The sequence below is a fragment of the Xiphophorus couchianus genome, chromosome 5 (genome assembly GCF_001444195.1).
Source record: "Xiphophorus couchianus chromosome 5, X_couchianus-1.0, whole genome shotgun sequence".
Classification (NCBI taxonomy): Eukaryota; Metazoa; Chordata; class Actinopteri; order Cyprinodontiformes; family Poeciliidae; genus Xiphophorus; species Xiphophorus couchianus.
Genome location: NC_040232.1, coordinates 14728496 through 14744833, shown reverse-complemented (window position 1 = coordinate 14744833; position 16338 = coordinate 14728496). Strand labels below are relative to the sequence as shown.

Here is a 16338-nt window from a genome sequence, read left to right as displayed (position 1 = left end):
GGACAGGCTATGCACCATCGGCAAGACATTTTCTGGATATAATGAGAGATGGAGTTCACTTTATTGTCATAGAAGAAAATTAAGTTGCTAATAAAATTGTGAACCATAATTTCCATCCATAACTCTACGCTGGCGTACATTACAGGCTCCTCTGTGACTGAGTTGCTTGTAACAATGACATTATCGAGACAACATGTCTCCAAGATAAATATGGAATGGAGTGTAATTTATATTAAAAATTCTCATTATTCTTTCAACAAAGACAATACAATTATCACTAATGCACATGGAAAGTATGGAACTGGTATATTGCTGTATTTGTGGTCTGAGAAGAGTGAGAACATACGGCTTACCTTGCAAAGACACGGCATTAATAACCGAGACGTTTCAGCTTATTAAAAATGATTTTTTAATTGGTCCATTGAGTAATATCGCTTAGACATGTTTTCAACTATAAATGCTAACTGCCCACCAAGAAATGGAGTACCCTTTTTTAGCTGTCATTTTTCAGTTTCACTAGAAATGTTTTATACTTTTGTTTGTTTAACCATAAATTGTGATAAAATTGGTAATGACAAGATATTAACATACAGCATTTAGACTTCTATCAAAACTCTAAAGCCAAGGTTAGGCATAGAAAAAGTGTGCAATTTTTATGTTTGACACGTAAATTGAGGCATTTGAAAATGTTGTCATGTTGGGTGGGCCCTTCATGAAAAATGTGTATCCACCATAAAAACTATAAACTAACTCAATGCTCATGGTTCTTTTTTTTTTTTTGTTTGTTGTTTGTTTGTTTTTTTGCTTTTTGGTTGGCAGGCGGAGTGGAGCTGGGCATCAATGCAAGCGGACAGAGACTTAAACACTGGTTCGAGTGTCTCAAAAACAAAGGGAAGAAAGTTGAATACTGGCACACGCTCACGCAGCAAGGTGCCCCGAGCAGCGACAAGCCGGACTAGATTACCCAAGACATTCTCGCAGACAAAGGCACACCCACAAGCACAGATGCGTTTGTCTCACTTGAACAACGGTTGACAAGAGTCCAACAACAGCAGCAGCAGCAGCAGTGACCTAAACAAAGAATAAAAGATGCAATAATAATAATAATATCATTACAAATCTAAATTGTCATGTGTTGCCGCTAACTGAGGCACAACGTATTAGAATATATTCATACTAATCTCAGTGATGGTGACAAGGTGTAATATGAATCTATTTATTTTTCAAGGTAAACTAAATTGTGATGATGTCCTCATTGAAGTGTTGCCATACCAAAACATTACACTGAAAGTTGTGCGTAGACCTCGCCGCATTGTGGAAGTCGAACATTTTCATCCAAATTTACACCTAACAGACCCATCCGAGGCTCATTCGGTTAAAGTGCCCAGCTATTTGTACACCCTTGTGACTTCTAATGTGGTACATAGTTACAGGAGTTTCAGGATGTTGTTGAAACGTCTCTAACTTAAAGTAGTTGTCGCAATCTGATGCAAAATAAGACACCGTATTATTATACTGTAAAGCACAAGATGATCCATTCGGTGGATTCGTACCTTTACCTTTTCTGTGTTATGTCTTTTTGTTATTTGTCTGTGGCAGTGGTGTTTTATCACCTATGTGTCAGGCAGTAATGTGTCAGCATTATATGTGTGTGTTTGCGTGTGTATGTATATATGCGTGTGTGGGAGTTTTGACAATACGAGTGCCTACATTTTCTGTATGTGCAACATGTGTCTGTCTGTATTCTCCTCACGCCACATTCAGAATGCTTCTGTTCAGGCGCACCGAGGTGTGAAGAAATATTGACGAAAAGGCAAGAACGGTTTATTCAGCGGAGAAATTATCTGTAACCACCTCAGGCCACAGTGTTGTGGCTGCAGGATAGTGACAAAAAACTGTCAGCGGTGCGAGCCTGAGAAAGAAAACGCGAAATGTTAATGTTCTTTTTTCCACTTTTGTTAATGAGAAGCAGACATCTCATTTTGCTTTTGGATGTATTACTTGTTACAGAACTACTGAAGCAAATTTTAGCCAGATTAAAGATAATTCACCATATTGCAGTGATTCTGGTTCTGCTCTAATAAAACACAATGGTGACGCAACATTTTCTTTAAGCGGGGAAATGTTACCATTTTTCATTGATAAAAACAGTTATCAGACTGTGCAGTTTCTTTTGACCAAGCCTAAAAATATCTTTTAATCCACTGCTGCATGCTTTCTTGCTATAGACATTTGCCTGAATCTTAGATGCATTGATCCTGTGTGTAAGATCAATAGTGATATCCTTTTCTGTCAAACTTCATTATTTACAGAGAATCTCTGTGCAGTTTACAGGCTAACAGAACAGAGTTCCCTCTTATGATTTAATCTCAATTAGAAATGGGTCGGTTATTGCTATCAATGCGTACCAATCTTTTAAACCCTTTATAAACACAAAGTTTTTCTGTGATACCACTACCAAGGTTTAAAATCTACTCAGCTGGCTTATAGAAGGCTGCTAGTACACAAAGTCCTGTTCAGCTAGAGACACACATAGTCAAGTCAAGGTGGCACTGCTGAAAAGACAGCTAGCAAGCTATTAGCTGATTGGCTAGAGTTTTAAAACTTGTTTTCAATCAATACAATTCTTTTTAAAAATCTTTGCATCACAACTTTTATACAGTGAAATTAGAACAAACTTAGACCTTGTCACACTAACCTGTATATTAGCAAAAGGCTAACATTATTTTTTTTTTCAAAAGAACAGAGATTTTTGTCAAAAACTAATTTTTAGAAACACTTTTAAAAAACTATGCTTTTAGGACATAAGAAAGACATTTTCATCCTGGTGCATAACTAAACAGAGGCTACAATTGCTTATGGAGAATCTTTTACCCTTACACTGATTTAGTAATCCTCGGGATCCGTTTTTTTATTTATATTTTAATGATGTCTGCATTATCTGAACTCGCTGATGTGGCACGTGTAACACAACACTCCTTAATTAAAATGACATGTCAATTTTTTCTTTTTTTTTTTTTTACAAAATAACTAAAACGGTGTTGCTGAAGCCTCACATCCAGATTTCTGACAAGTTACAAAGCTTTTCACATGACCATCTCTACATGCATGGTCTACAGCTGTCTAAAAATAAATCTACATTTGTTTCTGTATAACATTGTCCCTTGATTGTCTTAATACTTAGCAGGATATCGAATGCCCACCTTCACTGTCATGTAATCTTTGGTCATACAAAAGAACACAGTCGGTCGGTTGCCTCGGGGAGATTGCTAACTGATAATCAATCCACCTGCTCATATCCTGTCATGTCCTTCAACAACCTTGGGATCCTTCAGTGTTTTTGTTGTGTTCAATCTAAACAAAAAAAGGGCTTGGGTATTATGAAGATTTAGGAGGCTTAACCAAATATTCAATTACATCTTTTAATAACTTTAGGAACTGGATTAGGCAAATCTGGGCGGGTTTGTTGTGTATTTTCTCTATGCACATTTAACGTCTCAGCACGTCAGCAGTGAGATAATCAACCCAAACAGCAAGCTCATGTAATTTCTGGGAATACTCTGCACTTTGTTTACTCTGAGGCTGGGTAAAGGAGATCAAATGGAGTTCACGTTTCTGGCCGGATGGTTGCTTATTTTTGTGCATCTCTGGCTCTGTTGTTTACAGTCGCAGTATTTTCAGGCTCTTGTCTATTGACCTCTGCTTTGCTTGCGTAATCATTTATCTGCAATACAGCTGCATGTTTAGCAATTGCCATCAGCTTGCATAATAGAGTGCGACTCCAACTGATCTTTCTGAATACTGATGTGTTTACAGTCTGTGCCATTCATGCGGTGTGTGTTTGTGAATAAAATTATTCAGGGTAATTTTTGCTCAGTTGCTGTGCTCAACAAAGCAAGCTTTTGCTTTTAAGAAATCCTTTACTGTCACAGACTTTAACACTTGTCTTCCTTGAATTGAAAACAGTGGTGATTATGCAGGAGGGCTGACGCGGGAATGCGATGTGGAGTCCCTGTGTATTTATTGTCATTGTCAATCCCACAGTATGGCTGCCATCCTGTGTTGGGTTTGTGTAACTACTTCTCAAAATAAACTGAAACTGTTTCAGTGGTCTTCTGTCCTGCTTTGAGTGTCACATTGGCCTTTTTTGTCAACCGGCTAAGGGGACACTTAAAAATTTCTAAGTGGGTTTTTTAGCAAAAACCCACTTAGAAATTTTCCACTTCAGTAGATTCCTTCCTGTCTTAGATTAGTATAATTGTTCCAAGATGGTGAGTTAGTACAAGAGTGGTGAAAACCAAAACGGGTATGTTGTGACTCTTTTACGACTGGTTAAACCATCATTTTGAAATTACTTCATATTTTATTTTACTAAAAGTTTAGTCGATTAGAAGACTGAAAAAATGTGCTTGTCAAAACTCAACTAAAAGTAAAATAACAGAGTAGCTAAATTGTAACTTAAGCTACATTACAACATGCTGTCCAGATTACCCTGATCTCTAGAAATCTCTGAGTGTTTTTAGTTAGCATAACTCTGGATTAACTGAGCTAGGCCAACGGGTGTTTCATCGTATCGCTAGTCCCAAAAATATTGTCTTGATATGCTCTTGTATGAACCTTCGAGGGAAACAATGGTGGTTGACAAAAACCATGACTAAAATTGTCTAGTGTGAATTATCCCTATAACAATATAAGTCAGGCAGTAATTATGTGTATTTTTCATTTATTTGTCATAAGTGTACCACATAAACATTAACTGTACTTCTTAAAAGGTACTGCTTACTGCATCAAGTTTCAGAAATATACTGATGCTATGTTGCATGGTTTACTCTTTGATGAGCAGACTCCATTAATCATTTGTTTTCTGCTCCTTTGCCTCTCTCCATTTTTGCTTCTTATGGTTCCAACACTCGGCCAATAAAGAGTGGCACATCGGCCTGGTCACTCCACAGCAGCAAGATGAATGGCCGGAGAGCACTGAAGGTAGGGAAGGAGCGAGAGAACGACAAGCTGGTGACAGCGCCAGCCTCAACTCCTTGTTCAGTCAGGGCGAGAAAGGCTTTGTGCTTGGCATCATCCAAAACCAGACTGTCGTTTGAGGATAGGCCACACAGGCTGGACTCCTCAAAAAGTGATGACAAGCCTGGTTAGAGGGATGAAAGATATATCAAAGAGCAGATGAAGCAACATATTTCATAAGAAATGTGTCATCATGGCACTGATTAAGGAAGGCTAAAAGCGATGGTGCCTGAATAACATCTGAATATGAAGAGTAGCAAACCTAATTTCTTGATGAGCATTTTCATGTTTGGCTCCACATCCAGCTTGACTTGGGGTAGAATGACCTCCATGTTCTGGGGAGAGACTGCGTTTACTAGACCTATCATTCGACGCACATTTGCGTCCGTCATCTTGTCCTCCGTCTGCTGCAGGTCAGACAGTTTGTTGGCATATGGCAGGAGGATGTAGAGACTGTTGTCACCTGTGAGAGCAAACCTCACAACCTATGAACAAAGAAGATGTGTCAAGTCCTCTCTAGAATTACAACAACAAAGTCAGAAAAGACAATAAAAGTTCAGCTGCACACCACAAATAACAGTTGACTTAATCAGGAGGCGACCATCATCAGCCACGTGACATAATCCAAGTCCAGGATAATCCAAATACACATTAAATGTCTTACTTACTTAGCCCATTTAAACAATTCCAACCACATTGAGATCACTAGATATCTCTATGCGGACGTCTTTTAACTTTTTCCTTTCAAACACATCCCATGTTTTTCAGTGGAAGACAGAATCATCTTTTTTTGTTGCCATTTCTTGGAATGACTACAAGAGGACTTTCAAAATTTGCCAAGACAGTGAGAAAGTGTTAACCCTGTTTTTTTCTTCTGTATTTCTTTCTCCTTTTTGTCAAAGGTTTCACATCATAAGTCAAATTCGTACATCAGGCAAGGTTGATCTGAATAAAACTGTTTTGAAATGATAATTTAATTTATCAAAGGAACAAGCTATCTGAAGCCAACCAGATCCAATATCAAAAACTTGAGGGCTCTCTAATAACTGCATATGCAACCCCTGGCAGCAACAAATGCAAATAGTATTTGCAAAAACTGACAATCAGTTGTTTTACACAGAGTAGAGATACTCCAGCCCACTCATCTTTGCAATTGCTTTTATTCGGCCACTTTGGAGGATTTAAATTGGACTTTGATCAGGCCACTCCAAAACATCTTAAGATTTTTTTCAGGTTTTAAGCCATTCAGAAGTAGTCCTCTTAGTGCTCTTTTGAAAAATCATTCTGCTGCATGATCCAAATGCTCCTAAGCTTAAGATCTCACATTTATCAGTGGAAATTCTTCAGCATGATTTTCTCATCATTGGCAGGACGTATGGTTCCATTGAGTCGTACAATTTGTCCAGAAGCAAAACAGTGCTACACTACCACTGCCACGTTTGACTATAGTTATGATGTTTTTGTTCCGAAAGTCTATGTCAGAACAAGACCCACACATTTCAAAATGTTTCACTTTTGGTAAACAGTAAGTTCACCACTGTTCATGTTTTCTCCATTTGTGGATAATTGCTCTCACTGTGGATTGTGGAGTCACATAGAATTGGGTTGGCTTAGATAGTTTATTTCTCATATTAAATACAGTCATAATTTGGAAACTGCATTTTAAATTTTACTCTGGTAATCTTTGTCTGATATTTAATTCATTTATGTATCTCAGCCAACTAAGTATGACAAACGTCAATGCCTTCATTGACCTTTATCAATTTTGTGACAATAAAGCAAAGAAACCTGCAAAAAGCTAATCATTTATTATTGTCTATTTTACAATGATCTATTGTAGAAATAAAGATAATAGTGAAAACTAGAACATTTCAGAAAGAAATTTAAACGGGGCCTACCAAAATGTCCTCATCTGTTGGAACCCAGAGTTCTGATGCTAAAAATTAGCATCAATGCTAAAGTAAGCTACAATGTACTCAATGTGAAGAGTCACAAGCATGTTGAGTAACATGAACCTACTCCATTTAGTATATTAAAATCAGCTAAAATTAGCCAAAATGCTAACGTTAGCCAAAATGCTGTCAGTGGCATGTGGGGTATAACTAGCATGTTGTCTTACATTGACATTCTCCATTCAGTGTGCTAAACATAGATAATAAATAAACAAAATAGCTAAAAAGCTTATTTTAGAGAAAAAGCTACTGCTAATGTGGGCAGTAACTACATTAGCAATATTTGTGTTAATGTTTATGCACTGACTTCTGGTTTTTACTTTGGAAAAGTAATGTTTACTTCGTGGCACTTGGTTACCAGAAAATACGCTCATCTCTTAGCAACAGATTAATAACTACGGAGCCCTCTAGGGGACATGGGGAATTTTTTTTCTTTTGCGTTCCCTCGCAAAACATTTGCGTAACCTCGCAATACTTTTGCGTTACCTCGCAAAACTTTTGCGTTACCTCGCAATACTTTTGCGTTACCTCGCAATACTGTACTGGTCAGTTATGCAGCATAATTGAATACTGCAAGCCTTTCTTACGGTGGGCGCCGTACTTTATGCTTTAATATAAGGTTATGTGAGGTTTTTCCATGAATGTTAGTATCTTTTTGTGAAATATCTGAAGTTTTATATCTTTCTTTAGGATAGAAAGGCACCACAAACCTACGATATAAACAGAAACCTTCCGTAAGTAGGAAAGAAATAAAAATACATTATAATTTGGACTATTTCTGAGTTATTATCGCGGGTAATAAATCATCTGACAGTTTTGATTGTGTCTCTGTTGTGTTCGTAGTCTGAATGGTTTAAAGAGCTGCTTTCAGTGCCGCTCCATCTTCGCCTTAACAGACATAAACATGCAGTAATAAATCGATTTTCAATCAGTGTTTTGCACCAAACAGTTTTTACTGTTAACAAGTTTTTATTATTAAAAACACGACAAACTAATGATGGTAAAGGACCGCACTGGGTTAACTCTGGGAATCTCATCTGTCCGTTTATCAATCAACTCCAAACCTTTTCTTTGTTCTGTCACAATTATCGATTTATTCCATTTTGATGATCAGGTTCCAAACTTTGCAAGGACTGACCGCCCCGCTCACTGCTTCCTAATACACACAAAGCCAGTATCCTTCCCATTCACACCTGGTGACGTCACGCCCACATCGACACACCCACCACACAAGTGTCAAAGTCGCCTGCTCCTGTCATATCAATAATTACTTATTTCATTCATATGGCTCTTACAGAGCCTCAGTGAAAACTTGTTTATTATTATTAACTGTTTGGTGCAAAACACTGATTGAAAATCGATTTATTTTTTCCTGCATGTTTATGTCTGTTAAGGCTGAGATGGAGCGGCACTGAAAGCAGCTCTTTAAACCATTCAGACTACGAACACAACAGAGACACAATCAAAACTGTCAGATGATTTATTACCCGCGATAATAACTCAGAAATAGTCCAAATTATAATGTATTTTTATTTCTTTCCTACTTACGGAAGGTTTCTGTTTATATCGTAGGTTTGTGGTGCCTTTCTATCCTAAAGAAAGATATAAAACTTCAGATATTTCACAAAAAGATACTAACATTCATGGAAAAACCTCACATAACATTATATTAAAGCAGAAAGTACGGCGCCCACCGTAGGAAAGGCTTGCAGTATTCAATTATGCTGCATAACTGACCAGTACAGTATTGCGAGGGAACGCAAAAGTTTTGCGAGGTAACGCAAAAGTATTGCGAGGTAACGCAAAAGTATTGCGAGGTAACGCAAAAGTTTTGCGAGGTAACGCAAAAGTATTGCGAGGGAACGCAAAAGTTTTGCGAGGTAACGCAAAAGTATTGCGAGGGAACGCAAAAGAAAAAAAATTCCCCATGTCCCCTAGAGGGCTCCGTAAATAACAGATATTGTTATTGTTCAAAAAACATAAGATTTCTTCTGCTCTTTTGAAATACTACTTATCTTACATAACTACTTAACAAGAATTATGCAGTTGGTGAATTTTTCAGAAAAGTGAAAATGTTTTTTTTTCTGTCATTGGTGACGAATATGCTATAAAACAGACTTTCAACACAAAAGTAAAAATCTTATTTATACTTTGTGGCAGTTTGTTACCAGAAAAAAAACAACGCTCATCTCTTAACACCAAATTAATTATTGTTTATAAAACATAAACTCTTTTGAAATACCGCTTATCTGCTTAGACACAAGAAATTTACAGTTGGTAAATATCACAAAAGTAAAAATCAGATGTTTACTTTGTGTTACTTGGTTACCAGAAAATGCGCTCATCTCTTAGCAACAGATTAACAACAAATATTGTTATTGTTCAAAAAACACATTTCCTCTGCTCTTTTGAAGTACTACTTATCTTATACTACTTAATAAGAATTGTGCAGTTGGTGAATTTTGCAGAAAAGCAAAAATATATAAATATATTTTTTTTTGTCATTGGTGGTAAATATATTATAAAACATATATACTTGTCTGTGGTAAGTTTTCCGCCAAGATGGTTTCTCTGTAGTTCTAACTGGAAGCTCTGCCCTCCTCTGTAGGAACAAAGTGTTCTGCCATTTCTGTAGTTCTCTACATCTCTGCCCGCCTCAGCGCTCAGTGCTATATAATTAATCCTCTCTGAAAACTGTCATGTGTGAGTGAGACACAAAGGAGGAGATATAATTCTATCTCTGTTTGGAGTTTAACTGACACAAAACAGTGTAGGTTAGAATTAGTTTTAATTGAATTTAGCTCGTTTTTTTCCCGCTAATTACGTCGCCATGGATACTTGAAATGCCAACAGAAGTAATAGCCCACATGCTGAGATTCAGTCGCATGTCTTGATATTGTGGGGGTCCAGTGGAACGAGCCACATTACCGGTTAAAGGAAGCGGCAGTTATTTTGAGGTGTAGTGTAATAGGTGCCTTCCATGCATTGCATGGAGACATTGAAATGCCTTGCTTTGCATTTTCTTTGCTTTGCAAGGTATTTCAGTGTTCTCCTACGGTTTGCTATGGCAGGCTCCAAATATGTGACACTGTGAACAGTAATGAAAAGAGGATAATCAGCACTAAATAAAAAGCTTTAAGATGACCTAGATCTTTTTTTTGTCTCCGAAAAAATGTAATATAGTTCAAGATGCAAAGATAGCAGCTAGAGCCAGCAGCTTCAAGATCCAACTCTACATTGGAGGGTCAAACCATGAGTAGCAGCAGTCATCAGGTACACATTGAAACAGTCAATTGGCCAACAGATGGCATTAATGTCAAGACTTAAACTTCTGCCACAAAGTCTATTTTTTCTTTTTCTTCCAGTGTTTTATTTTTAGTGTAGGTGTTTTCCTAATTTTGACTGTGGGACAGGAATATTTTAAAAGTCATACAAATATATTCATTGTCTTTCCCTTATTCAACATTAAAAAGCAGGGTTAACAGGTCCACATTATTTCACTAGTGGCACTTCCTAGCTCATTCTGGGCATCCAAAAGTGAATCAAATACTAAACTAAATACAGCTATTGTTAATAGATTGACTAAAATAACAGCTGCCAGACAAGAAAAAGTGGCAGCTGCAGTAGTAGTAATGTGTTGTCACTGCACAGCTGGAAAAAAATCCACAAGAGCTTCAATTTTGGAGAGGCTCTGACTTAGTCATCTTTCAAGAACCTCAGCATATATTATGCTTTACACTGAAAGAAATGTTACGCATGCCAAGTTGGAATGTTTTTGTTGTGGCTGAGTGTGTTTTCTCTGGTTATTCCAAACTACTCCACTTATACAAAATCATACAACTGGTTATTCTAAAGTTATGGTTCTGTATATACTTTGTGCTCCAACCTCAGTTGTTGGGACCAGCTCCTAACCCTGCAACCAAGAATCAGATCAAGCAAGTACAGAAATGAAGTGAGTGGTTAAAGTTGGCCGGTTCTTACCTGTGCCTGTAGTTCAGAAACATACGTCATAGATACCATGTATTTCGAATGATGGATGAGTGGCACCCTTATCATATCCCCACCGAATTTCACGAAAAATCCTTTCTTTGGCTTCTCACTAAATTTAAACTTCCACTGACCTGCAACACATAAACACACAGACGATAAGCAAGCGTTCAAATCTGTAGTCTTTGGTACACAGAGATGGATATTTACTGACCACTGAATGACACGGCATTGAGGAGGATCAGCTGAGTGTTTGGTGATAAATCATCAATTATACTTGTAATCTTGTTGTTGGTCTTGTTTGCCACCCAGCCGTTAATCATCCTCATGTTTTCCTCACTGGACGCCAGCAGTTTTGTAGGTTCTGCCCCGTAGTGCTCAACAGACTGTCTACGAAAGGACTCACTCAGATTCATTTCTGAGAAAAGGAAATTAAAAAAAACCCCACAATGATCTGTAAAGTGTTTTCTGTGATGGACCAACGCAAATGAATGGGGAAAAAAAAATTCTGTTTTTGCATTGAATTCTGCTGATACAGTACTTGAGTTATAGTAAATCTGGGAAGCCATCTGCAAGGACTGCCCCATCTTCTCTTTCTGCTTCTTCATTTGGAAATGAATGCAGTTGAAGTTGTGAGGCACACAGATAGCTCTCTCCAGAGCTATGCGGGTGTTCCCACTTGCACCTGTGGGTAAAAAAAAAAATAATCCTTGTAAAAGTAACATGGAGAGAAACATAAAATATCTGACAATTAAATTCAAAAAGTTGAAAGTACCATGACAGTTAAGGGTTAGGAGTGATTTTGTAGAAGTGATTTGGCTACTAATGTGTTGGAAGGATTTTATAGTTAATTATCATTTATTTGCTTTACCTTTATTTTATAATATCATCCATTTTATTTATCTTTGCATTTACATTTTAATGATATGCTTTGAGTGTTTTGAAGTGTTTGCAGAAACTCTGGAAGCGGTCTTGCTGAGGAGTGAAACAGGAGGATACCATGAAAGAGACATTCCGGCGTTAATTGCCCAGAGGAACTGCAAACCTATAGTCTTATCTTATGAAATATGCTTTTGAAGATTGTATGAATTGTGTTCATGTGAGTGTGCAGCTGTTTTCTGCTCCCCCTCTCTTCAGGGCTGCACACTGTCATGTAACTAGGGTGTTCCTAATTCTAATAAAAGCAGGGTAAGACTCAGTTGAAGCTTCAGAGCATAGGCAGAAATCTGTAACTGGGTTTCAACTGTGCTCTCCCTGCAGGTAAAACTAAATTCTGACTCTTGTCTCTTCTTTGTGTCTGTGTTTAGGTAATTTAGACCTTACATAATGTTTGTAAGAATAGAAAGTTTGTATTATGGATGGATGGAACTTTCAGATAATGTAATAGGAAAGGATGAATCAGCAAATTTACAACATCTGAGAAAGGCCGCTAACTATTACTAACTGAACTAAAAAAGCAATCTGAATAAAAAAGTTGCCAGACATTACATCTGAGACGTTTTTTAAAGTGCTATAATCAACAAAAGGTTCTTGATGTATTTGTACCTAACAACAGGTGAGAGAGTATGGCGCTGATGCTGACTGGAGAGAAGAGTATGTTGCTCAAAGACTCATCTTGTTTCAGGTAGGAATAGAGCTTCATTGAAAATTCTGTCAGAGATTCTCGCAGTATGGGTTCGGCTGTTCGGCTGTTTTCCTCCTGGCAGGGCTCCAGCTCTTCGATTAGGTCTTTGCACGAATATTTGGGAAGAGCTGAAACAAAGTTTAAACATACACTATGGATAATGAAATATCAATTCAGATGCTATTAGATAAAAACATTTTTATATGAACAAAAATGTCTTTGTCATGCAGGGAAAGTTTAACAGAGATATTTATCAAAAATACCTTCAACTTCAAGTCGTAACGAGTTTAGCCTTTCCCCTTCAGCAGATTCACAGATGTAAACCCCAGCATCCCCCATGTCAATTTTTTTGATCATGATGGTCTGATCTTGTTCATTTGGTAAAAGCAGTTCAATTTTTGCATCTCTGGAGTCGTCCTCCTCTGTGTTTAGTCTCGTTTTTTTACCCACACCGCTTTCTTTGAACCACTGTGCATTAGAGATGTTACCATTTTCGCTGGAAGATAGTAAGTAACATGGGAGGTACGCATTCAAGGCCTCAGTCACCTTAACAGTGGTGTGAAAAGACTCTGAAGATGAAAGACAAAAAGACACAAACTAATAAGCTTTTTTAGCTTCCATATATTCATCACCTGCGCATTTTGTTTTGCCTTTTTAAATGGGTCAAATCATCAGGCAAATTTTTAAATAAGATAATCTGAGTAAATGTAAAAGGCGGTTCTACAATGACAATTTAATATGCAAAAAAAAAAAAAAATTAAACTCAAACCAACCGGGCCCTGCAAGAAAAAGGATTTGTTCCCGTTGTTAAATTATGAGTTAACTGTGATCAACCACAGGTTTTTAGAATGGTAAATTAATTTTCACTAGCCACACACAGATCTGATCACTGGGATTCCACCAAACCTCAATGAGCGAGAGCTTTTATTAATAAACAGAGAAAACATGGAATGTTGTGGTAGGTCCAAACTTTTCTCTCAAAATGGCAAATGGTCTGTACTTGTATAATGCTTTATCAAAGTGCTTCACACTACTTTTAGTTCACCCCCATTCACACACTGATGGTGGTAAACCACAGCTGTCCTGGAGAAATTTGCCGGTGGCACCAGTGCCATCTGTATAACCTCATTTGTTAGACTGTTTGTCTTTACAGCAAACAACAGGGGGCTTAGAATCTATCTAATGCAGTCCCACTTTTACCTTGATCTCCTCTGTTACTCCTACAGCACTGCTGTCCAACAGCTCTAACATGCCTTAATCGATGGACTGTGTTCAGTGACACCATTGCTCCACATACCGTAACATTGTCCTTTGAACCTAAAATTAAAGATGGCCCAGGACTGGTGCTGTACCAGTTGGTTGTATGCTCTACTTTTACAATTGGAACAGACAAAATAACACACCAAACCGGTGTGCCGTACCGCTCAGAGGAAACAAGACATAATGGCTATTCTGAGGAATTGGTAACCCCAAAATGTTGCTTTTTGCTACTAGTGAGTTTTGGAGATATTGTTTTTTTACTTCTGTTTCAAGAGGCAGTTAAGTATGTGTAGTGTCCAGTCTACGAGATTGTGGCTTAACTGGGCTTCTGCATCATCATATTTTTAACCCATGGGAAAAGAAAGGCATGTAACTCTTAGGAACTCTAAACGTCTTTGAAAATAAAGCATAGCTAAAATGGTTCTCGTTTTAAAGGATTTGTACGTTATACAATTACTTGTGCAACCAACAACCTTGTTAAAAACGAGTATTATACTCAAATTGGATTTTTTTTTAAATGTTCAGTGTGAGATCATACTGCAGTCTGAAGAGAGAAATCCTCCCTTTTTATCTTTGGTAAAATATTTCTCACCAACTGTGAGGCTGTACGTAGTCGTCACCTCTCCTTGTTCCCACACTGCCACACACACATACTCGCCCTCGCTGGCAGTAGATACAGCAGATATAGAGATGTAAAAACCATTCTTCACATGTTTTGCTGAGCCAGGTGACAGGGCAGTGTCACTAATGTTTTGTCCTGTAATTACATACACACACGCCCACAGATAAAACATAGAGCAGATAGTTTATGAGTGTTAAGTAATGAATATTTCAGTGATACTGGAAATCAGAAATAATAACAGCACCATTAAATGTCCAGGTAATTTTTGCGCCAGGTATGTCACTTTCTGATGAGTAACAGGGCAGTTCCACCATGGAGCCTTGAGGAGTCCGGATATGCATGCATGAAGCAGGCTGAAGAAAAAGAACAAAAGATCAAATTGTGCAAATAAAAGAAAAAACATTTAGGATTTCCAGGACTGACTCCAACTCCATTGCCTTGTTGAAGTATTCAGACCCCATTAGAAATCTGTAATATAATATTGACTTATAATGTAATACCCTTAAAAAATACAAATTAAAACTGGGAAATAATGCAATGTTACATTATTAGCATGGCATTTCAAAAAATCCCAGTAATTATTCATTGATAACAATATTATGGAAAATGATTATTACTGCTTTTTTTTTTTTTTTGCAGTCCTATGTGGGTTTTTTTCTTTTTTTCTTTTTTGCTGTTTAGACTGGCACAGTGGATGGCATAATTCTCATATTTGTTCATCAAGAATGTGTACTGTGCACTGACTCTCATTAAGTATGCTAGTTAATGAGGTGAGACCTGAATAAATGTTTTTAATTTTTTGTCCCATATGCAACACCCTGTGTTGTGTTGTAGTAAAGACGCTGCACACTATTTTGAACACAATGTCAGCATAATGAAACATGGTGGTAAATCCCAAAATGATATGGGATTTACTTGATAGACAGACTACACCTGTTTGAGACTATAAAAGATTCTAGTCTTGGGTAGAGGTTCAGTTCTTACAGTCTGGTGTGTTATTGTAATGTGACCTTATGTAAAATAGTTAGGGGTATGAGTAATTTAGCAAATTACTGTCATATCCACAGTAACAGGTTCAAATATATTTAGTTTTACCTCAAAAGTGAGCCACATCAAGAGGCAAACTATGGCCTGCTGCTTCATCTGCAAAGAGAATTAGATTAGAAGTGAGTGATTTCAACATTACTATGGCACTACGCCTGGAAAAAGATCAATATGTGTTGCAACCAGCAATGCACTGAGAACCTTCACAAATAAAATGTTTTTAAAAATTATCTTGCCCAAACATTGTTTTGTAATTATAACAGAGTCTAATCAACACTGAAGTTTAATTAACACAAACATTTAAATGCCCAGGTAATTTTTGCAGCAGGCATGGCACTTTTGGACATCATCTATAAAAACCTATGGTTATAATTGCATAATTTTTATTCATTATTCAGAGAAAAAAGTAGAAAAAAGGGCGAAAACTCACAGCTTCTGTTTCTCCAAATGTCCAAATGCAGGAATAACACAAAGTTTTATCAGCACTGCCTTTTTGTGAGCTCGCTGTTCGTTTCCTTCTCCACCTCTGATTTTTCTGCCCCTCTGAACTGCAGTTGACAATAGTTTGTCTTTGTTGGTTTAGAGATGTTTGTTTGCATACCGCCATCTGACTTTCTGGAAATCACATGATTTCACTTGATGGCAACAGATATTAAGGAGATTTGTTTAAATACCTGCCTGTATTTTACTTTTCTTATAGTTAGTTTAGTCTTAAAGAGATACAGTGAATTAAATGAGAATGGAATATGTCAACATGTTATTTTCATTAAATATATTTGTATCATCATTGAATTGGAACTCATTCCAGATGTTGGCAACAACATCCTCAT

General features: G+C 37.3%; 2 protein-coding genes across 2 annotated transcripts in view; one reads left to right on the top strand and one right to left on the bottom strand.

Annotated features, from left to right (window-relative positions):
* The window catches only part of doc2g (double C2-like domains, gamma), a 49005-nt gene extending 44893 nt beyond the window's left edge, over positions 1–4112 (top strand). The window contains exon 11 of the mRNA XM_028018268.1: positions 820–4112. Within this exon, the coding sequence (XP_027874069.1) occupies positions 820–959 (140 nt within the window). The 3' untranslated portion in view covers positions 960–4112. The remainder of the gene's footprint in view (positions 1–819) is intronic.
* A 594-nt stretch (positions 4113–4706) lies between these two features.
* Positions 4707–16120, bottom strand: serping1 (serpin peptidase inhibitor, clade G (C1 inhibitor), member 1). The gene is made up of 11 exons (XM_028019228.1): positions 15939–16120; positions 15560–15607; positions 14709–14817; positions 14435–14599; positions 12846–13151; positions 12504–12710; positions 11500–11643; positions 11173–11376; positions 10953–11092; positions 5282–5504; positions 4707–5143 (listed from the first exon to the last, which is right to left on the bottom strand). Exons 1-11 carry the CDS (start codon positions 16113–16115, stop codon positions 4896–4898), a joined length of 1971 nt encoding a protein of 656 aa, XP_027875029.1. The 5' UTR covers positions 16116–16120; the 3' UTR covers positions 4707–4895.
* Between the last annotated feature and the right edge of the window lie 218 nt (positions 16121–16338).